Below are 26,021 nucleotides of genomic sequence, written 5' to 3' on the forward strand. Positions count from 1 at the left end.
CAGGTTAAGCACGGGTTAGATACAGAGTAAAGCTCCCTCTACACTGTCCCATCAAACACTCCCAGGGCAGGTACAGCACGGGGTTAGATACAGAGTAAAGCTCCCTCTACATTGTCACGAGGAGAGGATACCATACCTTACGGGACCGATGTGATGTTACTGTTTCCCACTCCAGTCCTGGCCCTTCACATTAAGATCGGTGTCGGAACCAAATTCGGGGCAGTTGTTTTGTGTTGCGGAGTCAGACCCACCAGGAACTGGCCTGAGACTTCGCAAACCCGTTCCGTCTAGACGAGTTGTGGTCAGGACAGAGTACGCAGACTTTGATCCTATTGATTTGTGGGGATTCAGACCCCAGCGTAATATATTAACGTGTGAAACTGACGGGCAGGATAAGACCAGCAAGTTCGTGAAGCCTGCCCCACACCATGATGTTTGGCACTACATTGTCATAGACTTCTTCCCTTCCCCCAACCCCTAAATCCTCCCCCACAGCCATATAATCTCCCGGGAGAGGCAAAAAAAAACCCGGGCTAATAAGAAAGAAAAAAAAGAGCATTTATATAGCGCCTTTCATGCCCACCGGATGTCCCAAAGTGCTTTATAACAACAACAATGTATTTATATAGCACTTTTAACGTAGTGAAACGTCCCAAAGTGCTTCACAGCAATATTATGTGATAAAAACTTGGCACCAAGTCACATAAGTAGAAGTTAGCGCAGGTGACCAAAAGCTTGGTCACAGAGAGAGGTTTTGAGGAGCGTCTTGAAGGAGGAAAGAGATGTAAGAGGCGTAGAGGTTTAGGGAGAGACTTCCGGAGCTTGGGGTCAAGGTAACGATGGTTGAGCGATTATTACCCAGGATGCTCAAGAGGGCAGAATTTGAGGAGCGCAGACATCTCGGGGTGGGGAGGGGGGTTGTGGGGCTGGAGGAGATTACAGAGATAGGGAGGGGCAAGGCCATGGAGGGATTTGAAAACAAGGATGAGAATTTTGAAATTGAGGCGTTGCTTAACCGGGAGCCAATGTAGGTCAGCGAGCACAGGGGGGTGATGGGTGAGTGGGACCTGGTGCGAGTTAGGACAGTCCCTCGCTATCTCTCTCTCTGTCTATCTCTCTGTCTATCTCTCTCTAGCTCCTTATCTCTATCTCTCTCACTATCTCTCTCTCGCTATCTCTATCTCTCTCTATCTCTGTCTCTATCTCTCCCAGGTCCAGTTGTGAGGAAAAGCCTCAATAGTGAAGGAAAATATATAACTTATTCATAACGTAATTTCAGCGACTCTCACATCCGTGGCGACTCCCAGGCAGTGAAGCGCAGTTACTGTTGCTTTGTCGACAAACACAGTTGCCAATGTGCGCATATAAGGATCGCACAAAGTGTAAGTGGGATAAAGTGACAAGCAAACGCAGTTGTTGAGGGATGAATATTGGCCAGGATGCCAGGAGGAGACTCTGCTTCTCCAAGTAGCACCATGGGGTCTCTTGCACCCACCTCAGTGGGCTGACAGGGCTTCGGTTTAACGTCCCATTCAGACCACGGAATCCCTCACTGCGGAATTCCCTCAGTATTACACTGGAGCGTCGGTCTAAACTATGAAGTCCTGAGGTGAGTTTTGCACCCACGACCTTCTGAGTTTTAGGATGGAATACTCCATACGTCTGTCTGAGGCTGAACCATACTGTTCACAAACCTGGTGTCATATCTGACCCTGAAATAGGCTTCTGACCACATCCACTAAGACCACCTATTTTCACCACCGTAACATCACCCTTCTCCGCCCCTTGCCTCAGCTCATCTGCTGCTGAAGCCCTCATCCATGCCTTTGTTACCTCTAGACTTGACTATTCCAACGCACTCCTGGCTGGCCTCCCACATTCTACCCTACGTAAACTTGAGGTCTTCTAAAATGTGTCCTAACTCGCACCAAGTCCCGCTCACCCATCTCCCCTGTGCTCGTTGACCTACATTGGCTCCCGGTTAAGCAACACCTCAACTTCAAAATTCTCATCCTTGTTTTCAAATCCCTCCATGGCCTCGCCCCTCCCTATCTCTGTAATCTCCTCCAGCCCCACAAACAACCCCCCCCCCCCCCACCGAAATGCCTGCACTCCTCTAATTCTGGCATTTTGAGCATCCCTGATTATAATCGCTCCACCATTGGTGGCCGAGCCTTCTGTTACCTCGGCCCCAAGTTCTGGAGCTCCCTGTCTAAACCTCTCCGCCTCCCTATCCCTCTTTCCTCTGTTAAGACGCACCTTAAAACCTACCTCTATGACCAAGCTTTTGGTCACCTGCCCTAATTTCTCCTTATGCGGCTTAGTGTCAAATATTTTGTCTCTTAATGCTCCTGCGAAGCACCATGGAACGTTTCACTACGTTAAAGGCGCTATATAAACACAAGTTGTTTTTGGAATAACTCGTGGCACTGCACCGTGTGTAGTTCTGGTCACCACATTACAGGAAATATGTGATTGCGCTGGAGAGGATGCAGAGGAGATTTACGAAGATGTTGCATGGACTGGAGAATTTTAGCCAAGAGGAACGATTGGATAGGCCTGGGTTGTTTTCTTTGGAACAGAGGAGGCTGAGGGGAGACCCTATTGAGGTGGATTAAATTATGAGGGGCCTAGATAGAGTGGATAGGAAGGACCTATTTCCCTCAGCAGAGGGGTCAACAACCAGGGGGCATAGATTTAAAGTAATTGGTAGATGGTTTAGAGGGGATTTGAGGGGAAATTTCTTCACCCAGAGGCTGGTGGTGGTCTGGAACTCACGGCCTGAAAGGGTGGTAGAGGCAGAAACCCTCACCACATTTAAAAAGTACTTGGATGTGCACCTGAAGTGCTGTAACCTACAGGGCTACGGACCTAGAGCTGGAATGGGATTAGGCTGGATAGTCTCCTGTTGGCCGGTGCAGACACGCTGGGCCGAAATGGCCTCCTTCCGTGCTGTACATTTCTATGATTCTATGATTCGTGGGTGTGCAGTTACTGGTAGCAATGGGCGTGCAGTCATTTTTGTCACAGTATGTGTGTGTAAGAACGCGTGGCACTGTACAGAAATGCTTCTCCTCTTCTCCCCCTTCAGTTGCAGACAAGACGTACCTGGAAGCGGAGACGGATTTGAAGATCGTGCAGGCTGGTGTGGGTGAGGTAAGTGTCACCACATGTCTCCAATTCCCCATGGTCGCTGGGCACTGCGATTTATCGTGCAGAGGAGGGCCCCGGGCGCGGGGGAGGTGCGGTGGGTGTAACAGAGGAACAGTACTCCAGCTGGCATCTAACCAGATCTTTAAATAACTAACATCACTTCCTCCCCTGTGTATTCCAGCCCCCTCCAGATAATGGCCAACATTCCACTCGACGTTTTAATTTATCTTTTGTACCTGTCGACTAGCTTTTAGTGATGTCTGTGACCGGACCCCGAAATCTCCCTGCTCCTCCACAGTTCCCAGCTTCTCGCCATCTACAAAATACTCTGACCCACCTGGCTTCCAAGGTCATGACCTCGCACTTCCCCAGGTTGAACTCCCATTGGCCACAGTTTTGCCCACTCACTTAATCTATCAGTGTCGCTTTGCGGCTTTCTGCTGCCGTCTACTGCACCGAGTGTGGGTGCCATCTGTGGGTGCTGGGAGTGAGTGGGTGGGTGTGTGTCAGGCGGGTGCCGGGTGTGAGTGGGTGAGTGTGTGTCAGGCGGGTGCCGGGTGTGCGCGCGTCCCGTACTAGCACAGCGCGTGCTGAGCAATATTCCCGCTAAGCTGTGCGGCGGGGCAACGGTCTGGAGGTCCCGCGCAGGTCACACTCCGCCCTCTGAATGCAACAAACTGCGCACGCGCGGGAATAGGCCACGCAGCCGGTTACAGGGACCGCGCACCAAAATAAATGACAGGAAACATTGGTCGCTCCCGCCCTCTCTCTCTCCCATACTCCCTCCCTCCCGTGCTCACTCCCTCCCTCCCGCGCTCGCTCCCTCCCTCCCGCGCTCGCTCCCTCCCTCCCGCGCTCGCTCCCTCCCTCCCGCGCTCCCTCCCTCCCTCCCGCGCTCGCTCCCTCCCTCCCGCGCTCGCTCCCTCCCTCCCGCGCTCGCTCCCTCCATCCCGCGCTCGCTCCCTCCCTCCCGCGCTCGCTCCCTCCCTCCCGCGCTCGCTCCCTCCCTCCTGCGCTCGCTCCCTCCCTCCCGCGCTCGCTCCCTCCCTCCCGCGCTCGCTCCCACCCTCCCGCGCTCGCTCCCTCCCTCCTGCGCTCGCTCCCACCCTCCCGCGCTCGCTCCCACCCTCCCTCCTGCGCTCGCTCCCTCCCTCCCGCGCTCGCTCCCTCCCTCCCGCGCTCGCTCCCTCCCTCCTGCGCTCGCTCCCTCCCTCCCGCGCTCGCTCCCTCCCTCCCGCGCTCGCTCCCACCCTCCCGCGCTCCTTCCTTCCCGCGCTCCCTCCCTCCTACGATCCCCCCCCTCCCTCACTCCTTCCCTCGCTCCTTCTCTCACTCCCTCCTTCGCTCCTTATCTCGCTCCTTCCCTCGCTCACTCCCTCGCTCACTCCTTCTCTCGCTCGCTCCCTCCCTCGCCCATTCTTGGGGTTCTGCTCGATGAAACAATTTGGAATGAGAGCGTGAAAGGAGAGTTGGCACAAAGCGTGAAATGAGACACATTAACTGGGCAGTTAATTACCGGTCCATAAAAAGCAAAGTAAGGCGCTGTCGCTCCATGCTGGCTTTTCTGTGTCCCACTCACTCCCTCCTCTCCCCCCTTCCCCCCCCCCCCCCCCCATTGTGTTTACTAATTGGGGAGGTGTTACAGATCAAAGGCAGTGACCTTCTAAAAGGAGAATAATTCCCTGTGTATATTCCAATTGGCTTTCCATTTTCTCTTTGTTCGAAGGGGTGATTCAGCATCAATGCGTGGGCACCAGATCGAGTGTGTAAGCTTGCTTTAAAACCACATCAATATAAAGTGGCAAATGTTTTCTTTACAAGAACATCTCGCATTTATATAGTGCCTTTAATGTAGTAAAACATCCCGAGGCGGATTGACAGCAGCAATTATCAAACAAATTTGACACCGAGACACAGAAGGAGACATTAGGATAAGTGACCAAAAGTTTAGTCAAAAAGGTAGGTTTTAAGGAGCGTTGTAAAGGACGTGAGAGTGAGGTAGAGAGGCGGAGAGGTTTAGGGAGGGAATTCCAGAGCTTGTGGCCTCGGCAGCTAAAGGTACGGCCGCAAATGGCGGAACGGTGAAAATTGGGGATGCGCAAGAGGCCAGAAGTGAAGAAACGCAGAGATCTCGGAGAGTTGTAGAGCCGGAGCAGATAACCAAGAAAGGAGTGAGAAAACCATCTGATCTGTCAGGCCGGGTAGTTTCGTTCAAGTCCCACTCCAGAGACTTCAGCACATAATAGAATCATAGAAAAATAATGACACATAAGGCCCATTCGGCCCATCGTGTCCGCGCCGGCCGACCCAGAGACTATCCAGCCTAATCCCACTTTCCAGCTCTGGGTCCGTAGCCCTGTAGGTTACGGCACTTCAGGTGCACATCCAAGTACTTTTTAAATGTGGTGAGGGTTTCTGCATCTACCACCCTTTCAGGCAGTGAGTTCCAGACCCCCACCGCCCTCTGGGTGAAGAAATTTCCCCTCAAATCTCTTCTAAACCTTCTACCAATTACTTTAAATCTATGCCCCCTGGTTGTTGACCCCGCTGCTGAGGGAAATAGGTCCTTCCTATCCATTCTATCCAGGTCCCTCACAATTTTATACACTTCAATAAGGTCTCCCCTTAGCCTCCTCTGTTCCAAGGAAAACAAACCCAGCCTATCCAATCTTTCCTCGTAGCTAAAATTTTCCAGACCTGGCAACATCCTCGTAAATCTCCTCTGTACCCTCTCTCTAGTGCAATCACATCTTTCCTGTAATGCGGTGACCAGAACTGCACGCAGTGTTCTAGCTGAGGCCGAACCAGTGTTTTATACAGTTCTCATCATCATTATCATCATCGGCAGTCCATCGAAATCGAGGAAGACTTGCTTCCACTCTAAAAATGAGTTCTCAGGTGGCTGAACAGTCCAATACGGGAATTACAGTCTCTGTCACAGGTGGGACAGACAGTGGTTGAGGGAAAGGGTGGGTGGGACTGGTTTGCCGCAGGCTCTTTCTGCTGCCCGCGCTTGATTTCTGCATGCTCTCGGTGTCGAGACTTGAGGTGCTCAGCGCTCTCCCGGATGCACTTCATCCACTTAGGGCGGTCTTTAGCCAGGGACTCTCGGGTATCAGTGGGGATGTTGCTTTTTAATCAAGGAGGCTTTGAGGGTGTCCTTGCAACGTTTCCTCTGCCCACCTGGGGCTCGCTTGCCGTGTAGGAGTTCCGAGTAGAGCGCTTGCTTTCGGAGCCTCGTGCCGGGCATGCGGACAATGTGGCCCGCCCAGCGGAGCTGGTCGAGTGTGGTCAGTGCTTCGATGCTGGGGATGTTGGCCTGGTGGAGAACACTGAGCGTCTGTCCTCTCAGGGGATTTGCAGGATCTTGCAGAGACATCGTTGGTGGTATTTCTCCAGCGATTTGAGCTGATCGAGGCTGAGTATAATCGCTGAACCATCGGTAGCTACACTGTCGGAGGCGCTGTCGTTTGGATGAGACGTTAAACCAGTCCTCCCAGGTGGATGTAAAGGACACTATTGCGAAGGAAAGCAGTAAGTTCCATCAATGTCCTGGCCAATATTAATCCATCAACTGACATCGCTTAAAAAAAAAAGATTATCTGCTCACTTATCTGTTTATGGGAGCTTGCTGTGCGCAAATTGGCTGCTGCAATTCCTACATTAAAACAGTGTCTGCACTTCAAAATGTACTTCATTGGCTGTGAAGACTTTCTGGACAAGTCAGTCACACGACAAATAAAAAAACAGGCATTTTTGTTTAAACTTGCCATTTATGTGGCTGCTTATCCAAACAAAAACGATTCAACACAGTTTGCACAATAAATAACTTTTTTGCGAATGCAAGCTGACTAAATATAATTCCTCCATCTCTTACAGTAGCTTTTATATCTCATTTATACTGCAGGCAATGAGAACCATCTTAGGAGAGATAGGAAAGACTTGCATTTATATAGCACCTTTCACCACCTCGGGACGGCCCAAAGCGCTTTACAGCCAATGAAATACTTTTGAAGTCCAGTCACTGTTGTAATGTGGAAAACGTGACAGCCAATTTGTGCACAGCAATGTGATAATGACCAGATAATCTGGTTTCTTTTAGTTGATGTTGATTGAGGGATAAATATTAACCAAGGACACTGGGGATAACTCCCTTGGTCTTATTCAAATAGTGCCATGGGATCTTTCATGTCCTCCTGAGAGAACAGATGGGGCCTCGGTTTAACGTCTCATCCGAAAGACAGCACCTCCGACAGTGCAGCACTCCCTCAGCACTGCACTGCGAGCACCAGCCTAGATTTTTGTGTTCAAGTCTCTGGAGTGGGACTTGAACATAGAAACATAGAAAATAGGTGCAGGAGTAGGCCATTCAGCCCTTCGAGCCTGCACCGCCATTCAATGAGTTCATGGCTGAACATGCAACTTCAGTACCCCATTCCTGCTTTCTCGCCATTCCCCTTGATCCCCCTGGTAGTAAGGACTACATCTAACTCCTTTTGAATATATTTAGTGAATTGGCCTCAACAACTTTCTGTGGTAGAGAATTCCACAGGTTCACCACTCTCTGGGTGAAGAAGTTTCTCCTCATCTTGATCCTAAATGGCTTACCCCTTATCCTTAGACTGTGACCCCTGGTTCTGGACTTCCCCAACATTGGGAACATTCTTCCTGCATCTAACCTGTCTAAACCCGTCAGAATTTTAAGCGTTTCTTTGAGATCCCCTCTCATTCTTCTGAACTCCAGTGAATACAAGCCCAGTTGATCCAGTCTTTCTTGATATGTCAGTCCCGCCATCCCGGGAATCAGTCTGGTGAACCTTCGCTGCACTCCCTCAATAGCAAGAATGTCCTTCCTCAAGTTAGGAGACCAAAACTGTACACAATACTCCAGGTGTGGCCTCACCAAGGCCCTGTACAATTGTAGTAACACATCCCTGCCCCTGTACTCAAATCCCCTCAATATGAAGGCCAACATGCCATTTGCTTTCTTGACCACCTGCTGTATCTGCATGCCAACCTTCAATGACTGATGTACCATGACACCCAGGTCTCGTTGCACCTCCCCTTTTCCTAATCTGTCACCATTCAGATAATAGTCTGTCTCTCTGTTTTTACCACCAAAGTGGATAACCTCACATTTATCCACATTATACTTCATCTGCCATGCATTTGCCCACTCACCTAACCTATCCAAGTCACTCTGCAGCCTCATAGCATCCTCCTTGCAGCTCACACTGCCACCCAACTTAGTGTCATCCGTAAATTTGGAGATACTACATTTAATCCCCTCGTCTAAATCATTAATGTACAATGTAAACAGCTGGGGCCCCAGCACAGAACCTTGCGGTACCCCACTAGTCACTGCCTGCCATTCTGAAAAGTACCCATTTACTCCTACTCTTTGCTTCCTGTCTGCCAACCAGTTCTCAATCCACGTCAGCACACTACCTCCAATCCCATGTGCTTTAACTTTGCACATTAATCTCTTGTGTGGGACCTTGTCGAAAGCCTTCTGAAAGTCCAAATACACCACATCAACTGGTTCTCCCTTGTTCACTCTACTGGAAACATCCTCAAAAAATTCCAGAAGATTTGTTAAGCATGATTTCCCACAACCTTCTGACTCAGAGGCGAGAGTGCTATTCCCTGAGCCACAGCCGACACAGTGACTGAAGGTAGTAATTACCTGTTCACTACTCAGTTCTCGACTCTGAGAACCATTGAGCTGGGATCTGATCCCACCAGAGATCGGTGCTGGGGCTTCAACTATTTACAATCTATATTAATGACTTGGATGAAGGGACAGAGTGTAATGTAGCCAAGTTTGCTGATGATACAAAGATGGGTGGGAAAGCAAATTGTGAGGAGGACATAAGAAATCTGCAAAGGGATATAGACAGACTAAGTGAGTGGGCAAAATTTGGCAGATGGAGTATAATGTGGGAAAATGTGAGGTTATCCACTTTGGCAGAAAAAATAGAAAAGCAAATTATAATTTAAATGGAGAAAAATTACAAAGTGCTGCAGTACAGAGAGACCTGGGGGTCCTTGTACATGAAACACAAAATGTTAGTCTGCAGGTACAGCAAGTAATCAGGAAGGCAAATGGAATGTTGGCCTTTATTGCAAGGGGGGTAGAGTATAAAAGCAGAGAAGTCCTGCTACAACTGTACAGGGTATTGGTGAGGCCACACCTGGAGTACTGCGTGCAGTTTTGGTCTCCTTATTTGAGGAAGGATATACTTGCATTGGAGGATGTTCAGAGAAGGTTCACTAGGTTGATTCCGGAGATGAGGGGGTTGACGTATGAGGATAAGTTGAGTAGGTTGGACCTATGCTCATTGGAGTTCAGAAGAATGAGAAGTGATCTTCTCGAAACATAAGATAACGAGGGGGCTCGACAAGGTGGATGCAGAGAGGATAATTCCACTCATTGGGGAAACTAAAACTAGGGGACATAGTCTCAGAATAAGGGGCTGCCCATTCAAAACTGAGATGAGGAGAAATTTCTTCTCTGAGGGTTGTAAATCTGGAATTCGCTGCCTCAGAGAGCTGTGGAAGCTGGGACATTGAATAAATTTAAGACACAAATAGACAGTTTCTTAAAGGAATAAGTGGCTATGGGGAGCGGGCGGGGAAGTGGAGCTGAGTCTATGATCGGTTCAGCCATGATCGAATTAAATGGTGGAGCAGGCTCGAGGGGCCGTATGGTCTACTCCTGTTCCTATTTCTTACGTTCTTAAGTTCTTATGAGTGACTCCCTTGACTGAGATAGCAGAGAGCCACCACTGTTTGTGGAGTCCGCACCCCCAATTGGGGGAGACACCAAATGCCAATGCTCACTTCAAAACTAGGGAGAAACTATTCCCTCTGGTGGGGGGAGTCCAGAACAAGGGGGCATAACTTTAAAATTAGAGCCAGGCCATTCAGGGGTGATGTCAGGAAGCGTTTCTTCACACAAAGGGTGATGGGAATCTGGAAATCTCTCCGCCCTCCCCCCCCGGCCAACCAAAAAGGTTTTTGAGGCTGAGGGTCAATTGGAGCTTTCAAGACTGAGATTGACCGGTCGCTGAGGGTATTAAGGGTTATGTAAATGAGGCGGGGCAATGGAGTTAAGATACAGATCAGCCACAATCTGATTGAATGGCGGAACAGGCTCGAGGGGCTGAAAGGTAGTGATTACCTGCTCACCGTCCAGTTCTAGACTCTTGAGAACCATTGAGCCATACTTGATGATGGTCTCCCACCAAAATCAGACAGTGATCAGGTTCCTGTTCACCAGATCACCTGTGTTTTGGGCCAAAGAAGCCTTATTTCATGACCATTTGTTCAAAAAAATAACTAAAGTTACCTCAATATGATTTAATGGCCTCATGCTGACCCTGGCCGCCCCTCGCCGCTCCTTTTATGACCCCGACCTGCCGCTGATGTTCCCTCACAGGTCGTGGCAGCATGGCGGCCAGGGGCAGCGTGGAGGCGTGCCACTACAAGGTACAGTGCGAGCTGGTGCAGGAGGGCGAGGGCTGTGAAGAGTGACGTCATCAAGATCCAGGTCGGTGATTGGAGCGTGGGCAGGTACAGCAGGAGCGGCGAGGTCGGGGCGAAGGAGCGGCGAGAGACTGTAGAGGGATGTGATCGGGGCCCCAGGGGTGGTGTGAGTTCGGGGGCCCAGGGGCCCAGCGGCAGCACGGGCCCAGCCCACACTGTGCGATATGTGTGCGCACTAGGTCTGTGCAGCAGAGCCGGTCTCCAGTCGTCTTGGTTAATCCTTGCCACTGGGCTCTGTCGAGCCCGTGTGGTGGCTGGTGTGCAATGGTCACCACACGTTAAAAAAATCCAAGCACCGGCATCTTCCACCCTCCTGGATGTAGTTCGGGTCCTTCATTGAAACAACTGTGAACTCGTCTTTTTTTGGCGTGGAAGCAAGTCACCCTCGTTTCGAGGGACTGCCTATGATGATGATGAGTGGCCTCAATCTCTTCTGAAGCCGAACCCCCAAATCTCTCTGCTCTTCCACATCACCCATAAGAATTAGGACCAGGAGTAGGCCATGTGGCCTTCAAGCCTCCTCCGCCAGTCAATCAGATCACCTTCAAACTCAACTCTGAAACGCTGGCTCAGGTGAATAAACTGCTTTTCCAATCGCCAACCACTTAGGGACCCCCTCGGCTGCTGCTGGTCTAAGGAGGACTGATGGAGAAGGAAGTCTTTAAGCCGAGTCCATTAGTAATGTACGGAAGGTAAAAGAATTGACGGGAGCAGTTTAAGGGCCATTAGTTGTGGGAGGCTGATGGGAGCTGTGCAGTGTTCCCTCAGAGTACACTGTGGCATTTATGAATCTTTCGTCATGTTTTTCATTCTAGATTTATTCCACTTTGATCTCCACTTCCCTGCCCGCTCCCCATAACCCCATAGTCCCTTATCGGTTACGAAGCTGTCTATCTATGTCTTAAATTTATTCAATGTCCCGGCTTCCACAGCTCTCTGAGGCAGCGAATTCCACAGATTTACAACCCTCAGAGAGAAAATTCCTCCTCATCTCAGTTTTAAATGGGCGACTCCTTATTCTAAGATCATGCCCCCTAGTTCTAGTCTCCCCCATCAGTGGAAACATCCTCTCTACATCCACCTTGTCAAGCCCCCTCATAATCTTATACGTTTCGATAAGATCACCTCTCATTCTTCTGAATTCCAATGAGTAGAGGCCCAACCTACTCAACCTTTCCTCATAAGTCAACCCCCTCATCTCTGGAATCAACCTCGTGAACCTTCTCTGAACTGCCTCCAAAGCCAGTATATCCTTTCGTAAATATGGAAACCAAAATTGCACACAGTATTCCAGGTGTGGCCTCACCAATACCCTGTATAACTGCAGCAAGACTTCCCTGCTTTTATACTCCATCCTCTTTGCAATAAAGGCCAAGATTCCATAGACCTTCCTGATCACTTGCTGTACCTGTATACTGTCCTTTTGTGTTTCATGCACAAGTACCCCCAGGTCCCGCTGTACTGCGGCACATTGCAATCTTTCTCCATTTAAATAATAACTTGCTCTTTGATTTTTTTTCTTCCAAAGTGCATGACCTCACACTTTCCAACATTATACTCTATCTGCCAAATTTTTGCCCACTCACTTAACCTGTCTATGTCCTTTTTCAGATTTTTTGTGTCCTCCTCACACATTGCTTTTCCTCCCATCTGTGTATCATCAGCAAACGTGGCTACGTTACACTTAGTCCCTTCTTCCAAGTCGTTAATATAGATTTTAAATATATATTTACAATCTAGCGGCACCCCACTAGTTACTGGTTGCCAATCCGAGAATGAACCATTTATCCCGACTCTCTGCACCCTATCCACTCTGTCAAAACCCCCCAGTGTGTTTTTTAAATTTATGGGAGGTGAGCATTGCTGGCATTTATTGCTCATCCCTAATTGCCCTCGAGGTGGTGAGCAGCTGCCTTGAACCGCTGCAGTCCGTGTGGTGAAGAAACTCCCACAGTGAGTTCGTCGTAGTGGATTGGTACCACTGAGTGTTTCGCTGGGCCATTTCAGAGGGCTGTTAAGAGTCAACCACGTTGCTGTGGGTCGAGAGTCACATATGGGCCAGACCGGGTAAGGACGGAAGATTTCCTTCCCTAAACAGCATTAGTGAGCCAGATGGGTTTTCACGACAATTCGGTAGTTTCAAGGTCATCATTACTGACACTAAATTTTTAATTCCAGATTTATTTAATTAACTGAATTTAAATTCCCCAGCTGCCATGGTGGGAACGCAAGTCTCCAGATCATTACTCCAGGACCTCTTGATTACTAGTCCACTAGAGTTTAGAAGAATGAGAGGGGATCTCATTGAAACGTATAAAATTCTGACTGAGTTGGATGGACTGGATGCGGGGAGGGTGTTTCCCCGGGCTGGGAAGTCAGTCTCAGGATACGGGGTAGGAAATTTAGGACCGAGATGAGGGGAAATTTCTTCACTCGGAGGGTGGTGAACCTGTGAAATTCTGTACCACAGGAGGCTGTGGAGACCAAGTCACCAAGTCTATATTTAGAGGGAGATCGATAGATTTCTAGACACAAACGACATCAAGGGGTATGGGGAAAAAGCGGGAATATGGTGTTGAGATAGAGGATCAGCCATGATCATATTGAATGGCGGTGCAGGCTCGAAGGGCCAAATGGCCTACTACTGCTCCTATTTTCTCTGTTTCTATAACCCATTACGCTACCATACCCTTGAACACCTCCAACAAATCTGCTCTTAACCTGCTCTGGGGTCGTTCCAAGGAGAACGACCCCAGTTTCTCCAGTCTATCCATGTAACTGAAGTTCCTCATCCCTGGAATCATTCCAGTAAATCTCCTCTGCACCCTCTCCAAGGCCTTCACATCCTTCCTAAAGTGCGGTGCCCAGAAATTGGACACAATACTCCAGCTGTGGGGCCTAACCAGTGCTTTAGAAAGGCTTAGCATAACTTCCTTGCTTTTGTACTCTGTGCCTCTATTTATAAAGCCCAGGATCCAGTATTCTATTTTAACAGCCTTCTTTCTCATCTTGTCTTGCCACCTTCAAAGATGTGTGTATGTATAAAGGAGGAGGTCTCTCTTCCTTTCAAAATGCATTCTTAATGAATAAATCATCTGTCTGTAGCTTTTCCTTCCCCCACAGCAGCCCCCCACCCCCCGACCCACCCTCCCATTTGTGACGATTATATTTCCCCTCCATCGTTATAAACTCAATCAGTCAAACAATGACCATAGCGCTGAAAATTCGTTCTGGAGAAATTCTCCCGTTGGTTTTCCCGAGCACGCGCACCACTTCCTAATTTTGGGGAGGAGAATTCCCAGGGGCGGAATTCTCCTCGGCCTCTGCGAATATGACTCGAGATGGACACTTCAAAGTTCACCGGAGCAACTAGCTTAGGGGAGGGAGGGGGCAAGGCTTGGCGATTACTCGCTATTTCCCCCCCCCTCTCCTCACGCAGACTTCCTCCACCCCCCTCCTCAGTGACAGACAACATGGCTGGGAACTAGGCCGGCAAGGAACTGTAACCCACCCCCTGGGTGTTTCCCTCGCCACGACAGCGCGCGGTTAAAACCCTCATCCATGCCTTTGTTACCCCAAGGCATGACTATTCCAGTGCACTCCACGCTGGCCTCCCACATTCTACCCTACGAGAACTAGAGGTGATCCAAAACTCAGCTGCCCCGTGTCCTAACTCGTACCAAGTCCTGCTCACCCATCACCCCCCTGTGCTCACGTCTTGAAGGAGGAAATAGAGAGGTGGGAGAGGTTTAGGGAGGGAGTTCCAGAGCTTGGGGCCCAGGCAACAGAAGGCACGGCCACCAATGGTTGAGCGATTATAATCAGGGATGTTCAAGAGGGCAGAATTAGAGGAGCGCAGACATCTTGGGGGGGGGGGGGGGGGGGGGGGTGGGTGGGTGCTTGATGAGATTACAGAGATAGGGGAGGGCGAGGGCCACGGAGGGATTTGTAAACAAGGATGAGAATTTTGAAATCGAGGCGTTGCTTAACCGGAAGCCAATGTAGGTCGGCGAGCACAGGGGGTGATGGGTGAACGGGACTCGGTACGAGTTAGGACACGGGGCAGCTGAGTTTTGGATGTCCTCCAGTTTTGCGTCGGGTAGAACGTGGGAGGCGGGCCAGGCGTACATCCGTATAAAAACCCCTCGGCTAGTGTTCAGCCGCCCTAAATGCACAAAAGGGCCTTTGCGCGCTAACATTGGCCCTGGCCGGTTTGAGGGCTTTCCTCCCTTAATAATTGTTGTAAGATCGCAGTGTTCAATCCTTCCCTCACCCCCTCCGCCCCCGCTCGCCCTCCATCCTCCCTAACCCTCATACTAGCTGAAGACACTTTTTGACGGATCATTCATGGGCTGACCCCATCGCCCCAGGCATGGAAGAGTTAAACCCCGGGGGCTCCCTGTGCACAACAATGCAAGCGTCCCATTTATTCTTGTTTTTAAGTCGGCAGCGGGAAGGGAAAATCTTCGAGCCGATCAACAGAGAAAAAGCAACTGACCGTCAGCAACATGTGGTGCGGCTGTCATGGTAACCCTTTTTTTTGACGTGACACATGGCAGAAGAATATGAATGGTGATGGGAGGCTTATAAGGAGGGTTCAGAGTCGTCTAGAGCATTGCAGGACCTCTCTCTCTCTCTCTCTCTATCTCTGCTTTCTTCTCTCTCCTTCCCTCCGCTGCTCTCCCCCACCCCCCCCTCACCCCTTACTCCCTCGTTTCTGTTGTGTTTTAACTCTCTTCTCCCCAACGACTCTGGCTTACTGACGGGCTGTGAGGGTAAGCCGACCGTTAACAAATGCATTTTCTTCAGCACGAGCCCCCCCCCCCCCCCCGGGCTGAATTGCTTGACGCTTCGACGTGAGATTGTGTTTTATTTTGTATCGTTTACAAGTGTAAATTTTGCCGGGGGTGCGGTGAGCCGGATTTGTGAAGATGTACTGGGGTGGGGTGGAGTTGGAGGGCGGGGAGCCGGGGAGTGGGTGGGTGGGGGCGCGCCGCGTGTGGAGATTTGGGGGTGCGAGAGGCCACTCGGTTCAGTGCGAACCTGTCGGCGTTTGGGAAGAGGTCGATGACCCCGAACGGTTAAGGGGCAAGTCCGGAACAAAAGAGGAGAGAGTTGTGTGGGGGTGGGGCAGAGGTGGGAGAGAAGTGGGAAAGAGAGAGAAGTAAAAAAAAAAAAATACCAGGCTTCGAACGTGTTTTAAAATTGAGGCAGGCGAGGATTACTTCAGTCGGAAATGAAGGTAGAGAGTAGGTCAAGAGACGATGCAAGTGTGTGGGTCTGAACAGGAGAAGCCCCCAAAATATCGATCAGTTTAATACTCTTGAGAGGTTGTTTTAACAGTGATATGTTGTAGTGTCGGTGAGAATTGTTACCGAGGTGATTTAATACTGTTGTTGCAACACCTTGGGTCTTTATATATCTAATATGTATGTGTATATATATATATATATATATGTGTGTGTATTAATACTAGATGTGCATAATATATATTTATGTACATATCTGTATCTATTGTTATCAAATATTTGAACGTATGATGTTTGCGTGAATATATATGTACAAATATACATGCATGTATTAATAGATGTTTGTGTTTTATATATAAATAGACCAATAGATATAAATATATGAATCAATTTTTTTAATTTGCAATCGTTCTGCTCTGACCTGGCCATTTGTATGAGTTACCAAACGCCTCGAAATTGAGAGATTTCTTACGTTGAGCCTTGTACTTTCCCCCTCCCGACTTTCTGTACTTGTTGGGCACAGCGCAAAGGGCCAGCGACTTGGCTTATGGTTCCTGCGTTCCCAGTCCTTCCTTCACAGCAAAATCCCTGCGCTTCCCAATCCCTGAATGTAGAATTCCCTCACGTCCCCAAATCCTTTTTATTTTCTGGTTAAGAATTCCCACGTCGCACATCCTCTTTGGCTGCAGAATTCCCACATTCCCGATCCCTTTTTTTGTTGTGGAATTCCCAGAATTCCCAGCTCTCCCCTCCCCCCCCCCCCCTCTTTTTAATGCCTCGGATATTTTTTTTCCCCCGTTTAATGGCAGTCTTCCGATAATCCGAAACCCATTCCATGTGGAATTCCGATGTTTCCAGTCCTCTGTTTAATGTAGAATTCCCACATTCTCAGCCCTCCTCGAACAAGGAATTCCTGACCCAGCACATGTTTCTCCGGCGAAATGTATTTGCGAGGCGAGCGAGCGACCTAATTTTCCCCCAAATTGTCCGAGTGTGTCTACCTCAGCACGGTCCCTTGGTCCTCGAAAGCCTGTCGTCATTGTAAGAGCTTCATCTGTTGTTTAATTGCTAATTGCACGATAGCCATTAATGAGGTAAAACTGCAAGAAACAATTCCTCTCTTGGGTGCCGCAAGACGTCAATAATTATTGTCGCTAAATATCTTTTTCTTTTGAAAGGAAAATATGTCTTTTCTTGGCAAAGCACTTGCGCGTTGATTAACGTCGTATGTCCAAACCCCCTGCTTCACTTTTGTAAGACAACGAATGTAGAAAGGGTCTACATTCCCCTCCCATGTTGGGTCTGTTTCTTGTCGAGCTGCCCATTGCCTGTACAGACAGTTTTACAGGAGCTTAAGAACAGGAGGAGGCCATTCAGCCCCTCGCGCCTGTTCCACCATTCAACCAGGTCCCGGCTGATCTGTATCTTTAACACCATCTTACCCGCCTTGGTTCTGTCTAATACCCACGTCTGACAAAAATCTATTGATCTCAGTTTCAACATTTTCAATAGTCCCCCAGCCTCAACAGCTTTTTTTTGGGGGGAGGATTGTGGGGGGGGAGTGGGGAGGATTGTGGGGGGGGAGTGGGGAGGATTGTGGGGGGGGAGTGGGGAGGATTGTGGGGGGGGAGTGGGGAGGATTGTGGGGGGGGAGTGGGGAGGATTGTGGGGGGGAGTGGGGAGGATTGTGGGGGGGGGAGTGGGGAGGATTGTGGGGAGGATTGTGGGGGGGGAGTGGGGAGGATTGTGGGGGGGGAGTGGGGAGGATTGTGGGGGGGGAGTGGGGAGGATTGTGGGGGGGGAGTGGGGAGGATTGTGGGGGGGGAGTGGGGAGGATTGTGGGGGGGAGTGGGGAGGATTGTGGGGGGGTGTGGGGAGGAGGATGGGGTGGAGTGGGGAGGAGGATGGGGTGGAGTGGGGTGGAGGATGGGGGGGGAGAGGAGGATGGGGGGGGAGAGGAGGATGGGGGGGGAAGAGAGGAGGATGGGGGGGGAAGAGAGGAGGATGGGGGGGGGAGAGAGGAGGATGGGGGGGGAGAGAGGAGGATGGGGGTGGAGAGAGGAGGATGGGGGGGGAGAGAGGAGGATGGGGGGGGGAGAGAGGAGGATGGGGGGGAGAAAGGAGGATGGGGGGGAAGAGAGGAGGATGGGGGGGAAGAGAGGAGGATGGGGGGAAGAGAGGAGGATGGGGGGAGGAGGAGGAGGGAGTGGAGGGAGGAGATGGAGGGTTGGAGGATGGAGGGGGAGGGGGTGGGGTGGGGGGAGGGGGTTGCAGGGAGAGTTCCCGATTCCCACTGCCCTTTGTGTGAAGAAATGCTTCCCGACATCATCCTTGAAGCAGCCTGGCTCTAATTTGAAGATTATCCCTTGTTCTGGTCTCTGCGTCCCCCCCTCTCCCCACCGGAGGGAATAGTTTCTCCCTTTCTACCCTCTCAATTCCTTTAATCAGCTTAACCGCCTTTCTATCGCCTTTTCCCTTGCACAAATGGAAATCTTCAGTAAGCGGTGAAGGGGAACGGGTGTGAATCGTTCACTGAATGAAATTCATGGTTTGGGAGGGGGCTGGGCAGGGTGAAGGGAATCATCGAGTGCCTTACAGAGACGGGCAGTTCAATAATGTATTCCTGGTTTCCCAACCTGGTCACTAAAAGAGCAAAAGAAAGACAGACTTGGATTTATATAGCGCCTTTCACCGGACGTCCCAAAGCTATTTACAGCCAATGAAGTACTTTTGGAACATAGTCACTGTTGTAATGTGGGAAACACGGCAGCCAATTTGAGCACAGCAAGCTCCCACAAACAGTAATGTGATAATGACCAGATAATCTGTTTTTGTTATGTTGATTGAGGGATAAATATTGGCCCAGGACACCGGGGATAACTCCCCTGCTCTTCTTCGAAACATTGCCATGGGATCTTTTACGACCCCTTGAGAGAGGGTTTCATCTGTTGTTGAGGCCAGTTCATTAGATCTATTCAAAAGGGAGTTAGATGTGGCCCTTACGGCTAAAGGGGTATGGAGAGAAAGCAGGAATGGGGTACTCAAGTGCATGATCAGCCATGATCATATTGAATGGTGGTGCAGGCTCGAAGGGCCAAATGGCCTACTCCTGCACCTATTTTCTATGAAAGACGGCACCTCCGACAGTGCGGCACTCCCTCAACACTGCACGGGAGTGTCGGCCTAGATTTTTGTACTCCAGTCTCTGGAGTGGGACTTGAACCCACAACCTTCATGACTCAGAGGCGAGAGTGCTGCCCACTGAACCACTGGCTTGGCAGTTCAAGGCATGGCAACCAGTGGTGAAGCGATTAACATCGGGGTTACGCAAGAGGCCAGAATCGGCGGAACACAGAGATCCGAAAGCATTGTGAGGCTGGAGGAGGTTAAAGCGATGGAGAGGGGTGAGGCCAAGGAGGAATTTGTAAACCAGGATGAGCATTTTAAAATCGTACGTTGCCATTGTCGGTCAACGAGCACGGGGGTGTTGTGTATCTGTAAAGCATGCACTCCCATGTTCCGCCACCAGGGAGCGCATCCCCTGAAGTCCCAAGGGATCCCAGCAGAAGAAATTCCTCCTCATCTCAGTTTTAAATAGGCGGCCCTTTATTCTACGATTATGCCCCCTAGTTCTAGTCTCCCCTATCAGTGGAAACATCCTCTCTGCATCCACCTTGTCAAGCCCCCTCAATGGGCTCAAAATTGGTCCCTGCCGATTTTTGCCGCGCTCACCCGAGGTGCGGCGCTTTACCACGTCTCCAAGTGCGCCGAAAATCTTCCTCCCGACTTTGGCTGCTGTCCGGCCTCTCCTCGGCGATGGCGTAGCGTGGCCAGTGGATTGGGGGGGGCGGAGCCAGAGTCCCGGCGCCGGGACGTCTGCACATGCGCATTCGAGTGTGCGCGCATGCGCAGTAGCTCTTCGGCCCCCAACGCGCCCTGCGGCCTGTGTGAGAGAGACCCGATGCTCGCAGTTGTCGCCCCTATCCCTGGCCGAGTGGTCTCCCGCACCGGCCTGCTGTGTAAGTAGCTGTTTGTGTTTGTGGTTTAAACTACTGTGATTACGATGGCCAGGGTCAGTGTCAAGAAGAGTAGTGTTAAATAGGTTTTAATTAAGCATTGCTGGGGTTGAGTAGAAAGTTTAATCATTGGTGTTTGGTGAATAAGGGTGCTTCTTGGTCCAATTTTTTCATTTCAGGTTTGGTCGGGCGGGAATTCTTATAATAGTAAAGCAAGAGGCGAAATTTTTGGTAAACGGGTGGAGTTTATGTTTGCCGAGTTCCTTTATTTTCTTTTAATCTTTCCTTAAAACTTTAAGTCTTAGTGCTTTAGGTGCAGGTCCTCACCGCTTCCTTCTATTTTCTTTTTGTTATTGAATGCTTATTACTTTTTGTGCTTTGTTTAGTGCTTTGTAAGTCTTGGTGCTTTAAGAATGTATCTACCGCCGCCGATTTCTTAACTCTCTCCGCAAGGGTTTTCTGAACTGGCCACATATGCTGACCGAAGTAGATCTGGAGTAACTATTAGCTGGCCAAAGTTGCCTAAATGGCCAAAACTGGCGTAGGTGACTACGAACGCCGCCTTTTGAGGAAAAAAAACTAAACTAAATAAGTCGTAACTAACTCAGTTACTCTGGAGCAAGTTTATTGGGGAAAGTAGGGATTTTTAACTTATGCCAGAAAAACCAAGTTACTCCAAAAAAAACAGAGCAACTCTTGGCCAATTTTGATACATTTCGATAAGATCACCTCTCATTCTTCTGAATTCCAATGAGTAGAGGCCCAACCTACTCAACCTTTCCTCATAAGTCAACCCCCCTCATCTCTGGAATCAACCGAGTGAACCTTCTCTGAACTGCCTCCAGAGCAAGTATATCCTTTCGTAAATATGGAAACCAAAACTGCACGCAGTATTCCAGGTGTGGCCTCACCAATACCCTGTATAGCTGTAGCAAGACTTCTCTGCTTTTATACTCCATCCCCTTTGCAATAAAGGCCAAGCAAGATACCATTGGCCTTCCTGATCACTTGCTGTACCTGCATACTGGTGACTATTTTGAATTGATGATCCCAAGTTTAGGATTCCCCCACAAGTGGAAACATTGTCTCTGCGTCTACCCTATCGAACCACTTCATCATTTTAAAGTCCTCCAACGGGTCACCCCTCAGTTGTCTTGTTTATAGAGAAAAAGATCCCCAGCCTATTCAGATCTGCCTGATGGGTATAACCTCTCAGTTCTGGTGTTCTTTTGAATCTCTCTTGCAACTTCTCCAGTACCTCTAGATCCTGTTTATAATATGGAGACCAGAACTGGGCGCAGTAACTCCCAAGTGTGGTCTAACCAAGGTTCGATACAAGTTTAATATAACTTCTCTGCATTTCAAGGCGATCCTTCCGGAAATGAATCCCAGTGCTGGGTTTGCTTGTTTATGGCTAATGTTGCTAACTAGTAACTATTGAAAGCTGCCAGTAGACCCGGCACCCACAGCCGTTTGGGGGAGGAGAGAGAGTTCCACATTCCCATTGCCCCACATGCCCGACACGAGACTCCCAAAGCAAGCGCTCTACTCGGAACTTGGAGTCTCGACGCCGAGAGCGTGCAGAAATCAAGCGCAGGCAGCGGAAAGAGCGTGCGGCAAACCTGTCCCACCCACCTCTTCCCTCAACAACTATCTGCCCCACCTGTGACAGGGACTGTGGTTCTCGTATTGGACTATTCAGCCACCTGAGGACTTATGTTAAGAGTGGAAGCAAGTCTTCCTCGATTCCGAGGGACTGCCCATGCATGATTGGTTGTGAAAGGCGCTATATAAATGCAAGTCTTTCATTCTTTCCATTCTGTAATCTCCTCGGTTTGAATGAAAACGGCTCCAATTTCTCAAGCCTTTTGGTTTTACCAATTTCCTTGTACCAGGCAGCATCCTGGTGAATCCGCACTGTACCCTCTCTATTGGCTCAAAATCTGTCCTATCGCGTGGAGCCCCAAACTGCACACATTAATCTAACGATGGTCTTGCAGCTATACAGCGGAAGACGGGGGGGGGAGTGGAACTAACTGGACTGCTCTTCGAAAGAGCTGATGCAGACTCGATGGGCCGAATGTTCCCCTCCTATTCCATGATTCAATGAAAGTTTTTATTTAGATTCCCCATTACATCACTGCTTTTATATTCTATAAAAGGGCCGGATTTTCGGCAGCTTTGTGACCAGGTGTTCTCCGCGATTTGACCCTCCGCGGCGAAATCTTCGGGTGCCTACTTGCGTCAGCGTTTCCACGTTACCGCCGGGGAGAGGTGCGCCGACGTGCTACGACGCAGATTGCGTTTACGTCGTACTTTCGGCGCTCTCCTGACCCGTACACCGCACCCAGAATACCGACAGGTCTAACTCACGGTGCAACTCTGCCAGCAGCAGTAAGTATGAAAACCTGCAAAAAAGGCAAGTTAAAGTTTTTACTTTTAAATTTTTTTTGCAGCGATTCGATAGATTAAAGGTCTTGGGAATGTTTTTTAGAATTTTTCACCCCTCTCTTCCCATCATCATCATCATCGGCAGTGGCCTACTGGACCCCTGTTGCTTGTGTCTTTAAAAATGAAACCAATGCCATGCATCAGCCAGCAGATGTAAAGCACCTTGTAACATTAAAAAAAAACCTGAACTCTTTTTCATCGATCAAACCCAGCTTACCCATCTTCACATCACCATCATCATAGGCAGTCCCTCGGAATCGAGGAAGACTTGCTTCCACTCTTAAAATGAGTCCTTAGGTGGCTGAACAGTCCAATACGAGAGCCACAGTCCCTGTCACAGGTGGGACACATAGTCGTTGAGGGAAAGGGGTGGGTGGGGGAATCTGGTTTGCCGCACGCTCCTTCTGCTGCCTGCGCTTGGTTTCTGCACGCTCTCGGCGACGAGACTCGAGGTGCTCAGCGCCCTCCCGGATGCACTTCCTCCACTTAGGGCGGTCTTTGGCCAGGGACTCCCAGGTGTCGGTGGGGATGTCGCACTTTATCAGGGAGGCTTTGAGGGTGTCCTTGAAACGTTTCCTCTGCCCACCTTTGGCTCGTTTGCCGTGAAGGAACTCCGAGTAGAGCGCTTGCTTTGGGAGTCTCGTGTCTGGCATGTGGACAGTGTGGCCCGCCCAGCGGAGCTGGTCGAGTGTGGTCAGTGCTTCGATGCTGGGGATGTTGGCCTGGACGAGGACGCTGACGTTGGTGAGTCTGTCCTCCCAGGGGATTTGTAGGATCTTGTGGAGACATCGTTGATGGTCCGAGGCCTCTCTCGCAGCGCTCCCGGCCCCGGACTAAAGTTGCCGAAACTCACTGTTTGCACCTTGAATCCTCGTGCAACACCCCACTTACCGATGGACGTAAAGGCCGAAAGTTCGGCCTAAAAATGGTAGTGCAGCGAAAATGGTAAGTATCAGGTATCGCTACCGTTTTCGCCGCAAAACCCCGAAAGCAAAAAATCCGGCCCATTTTAATACCTCTTGCCAACACAAAGAAAGACAGACTTGCATTTATACAGCGTATTTCACAACCTCAGGACATCCCAAAACGCTTCACAGCCAATGAGGTACTTTCTGAAGTGCAGTCACTGTTGTAATGTGGGAAACGTGGCAACCAATTTGCGCACAGCAAGCTCCCACACACAGCAATGTGATAATGACCGGATCATCTGTTTCGAGTGGTGTTGATTGAGGGATAAATATTGGCCCCAGGACACCGGGGAGAACTCACCTGCTCTTCAAAGTAGTGCCCTGGGATCATTCACATCCACCCGAGGAGCAGACAGGGCCTCGGTTTAGCAGCTTATGCAAAAGACTGCACCTCCGACAGTGCAGCGCTCCCTCAGCACTGGAGTGTCAGCTTAGATCTTTGTGTTCAAGTCTTAAAGTCACAACCTTTTTTATTTAAACCAAAATGTACCACTAACATTTACTGATATTGAATTCCATCGACCACTTTTTCTGCCCATTCCATTGACATCAATATTCTCTTGCGAATTTCTCTGGGCCTCAGGATTATTTACTATGCCTCTATATTTACTTATTACTATATTTTAGAATCAAATTCGGACATCACTTCCTCGAGACCTATATCTAAATCACTGGCCCCACAACCGAACACACAACACACTTCCAACCACTCTGAGGAACTGCCCTTAACACATACTCTCCTCCCTACCAACCATTCCTGATCCAATTTGCCACGCTATCCCCAGTTCCCTCCAACGTAATCTTCTCCAATAGCATCCTGCCTTGTAGGCCGAAAGCTTTCTGAATGTACAGGTATATGGCATCCGCTGCATTTCACTCCCACCCACTCCCTCACCTCCTCGATGGGCTGTTAGAATCCTCATGCTGTACTACACGCGAAGCAGGATAATGGGCAGGCATTGACGACGAGATCCAACACCGCCTCCAGTGCGCCAGTGCAGCCTTCGGTCGCCTGAGGAAAAGAGTGTTCGAAGACCAGGCCCTCAAATCTATCACCATGCTCATGGTCTACAGGGCTGTAGTAATACCCGCCCTCCTGTATGGCTCAGAGATATGGACCATGTACAGTAGACACCTCAAGTCGCTTGAGAAATACCACCAATGATGTCTCCGCAAGATGCTACAAATCCCCTGGGAGGACAGACTCACCAACATCAGCGTTCTTGACCAGGTCAACATCCCCAGCATTGAAGCATTGACCACACGCGATCAGCTCCACTGGGCAGGCCACACTGTCCGTATGTCCGACACGAGATTCCCAAAGCAAGCGCTCTACTCGGAACTCCTTCACGGCAAACGAGCCAAAGGTGGGCAGAGGAAACGTTACAAGGACACCCTCAAAGCCTCCCTGATAAAGTGCAACATCCCCACCGACACCTGGGAGTCCCTGGCCAAAGACCGCCCTAAGTGGAGGAAGTGCATCCGGGAGGGCGCTGAGCACCTCGAGTCTCGTCGCCGAGAGCGTGCAGAAACCAAGCGCAGGCAGCGGAAGGAGCGTGCGGCAAACCAGTCCCACCCACCCTTTCCTCCAACCACTGTCTGTCCCACCTGTGACAAGGACTGTGGTTCCTGTATTGGACTGTTCAACCAGCTAAGAACTCATGTTAAGAGTGGAAGCAAGTCTTCCTCGATTCCGGAGGACTGCCTATGATGATGATGATGATGTAGATAGCACAGCTGCCTTTCACCTCATCGCTGTCGGTGGGAGCTTGCTGTGCGTAAATTGGTTGCCGCATTTCCCACATTGCAGCAGTGACTGACTGCACTGCAAACGTACTTCATTGGCTGTGAAGCGCTTTGGGACACCCTGAGGAAGTAAAAGGTGATGTAGGAATGCAAGTTCCTTCTTTCTTTTCTGTCTCAAGTTTGGTAAAGTCAGTCTCTGCCTCTCATTGTCCCCACCGACCGAGCCCCAGCTCGCCCGTTACTATGGCGACCGGCTGGCCAATCATTGGTGCTCCGCTCCGCTCATCGGAACTTTACCAACTGTCGTTGGCAAGGTCGGCACTTTCTGCCCCTCCCCAGTTGCCCTGACGACGGAGGGGCAGTTAAGAGTCAACCATGTTGGTGTGGGTCTGGAATCACATATAGGCCCAGACCGGGTAAGGACGGCAGGTTTCCTTCCCTAATCATCATCATCATAGACAGTCCCTCGGAATCGAGGAAGACTTGCTTAAAATGAGTCCTCAGGTAGCTGAACAGTCCAATACAAGACCCATAGTCCCTGTTACAGGTGGGACAGACAGTGGTTGAGGGAAAGGGTGGGTGGGACTGGTTTGCCGCACACTCCTTCCGCTGCCTGCGCTTGATTTCTGCATGCTCTCGGCGACGAGACTCGAGGTGCTCAGCGCCCTCCCGGATGCACTTCCTCCACTTAGGGCGGTCTTTGGCCAGGGACTCCCAGGTGTCAGTGGGGATGTTGCACTTTATCAGGGAGGCTTTGAGGGTGTCCTTGTAACGTTTCCTCTGTCCACCTTTGGCTCGTTTGCCGTTAAGGAGTTCTGAGTTGAGCACTTGCTTTGGAAGTCTCATGTCGGGCATGCAAATAATGCGGCCTTCCCAACGGAGCTGATCAA

At 50.1% G+C, this 26,021-nt stretch overlaps 1 protein-coding gene across 1 annotated transcript in view; it reads left to right on the forward strand.

Annotated features, from left to right (window-relative positions):
* The window catches only part of LOC139259661 (receptor-type tyrosine-protein phosphatase-like N), a 364,010-nt gene that overhangs the window by 132,959 nt on the left and 205,030 nt on the right, over positions 1 to 26,021 (forward strand). The window contains exon 13 of the mRNA XM_070875205.1: positions 3,092 to 3,156. Within this exon, the coding sequence (XP_070731306.1) occupies positions 3,092 to 3,156 (65 nt within the window). The remainder of the gene's footprint in view (positions 1 to 3,091; positions 3,157 to 26,021) is intronic.

Source organism: Pristiophorus japonicus, chromosome 3 (genome assembly GCF_044704955.1).
Source record: "Pristiophorus japonicus isolate sPriJap1 chromosome 3, sPriJap1.hap1, whole genome shotgun sequence".
NCBI lineage: Eukaryota > Metazoa > Chordata > Chondrichthyes > Pristiophoridae > Pristiophorus > Pristiophorus japonicus.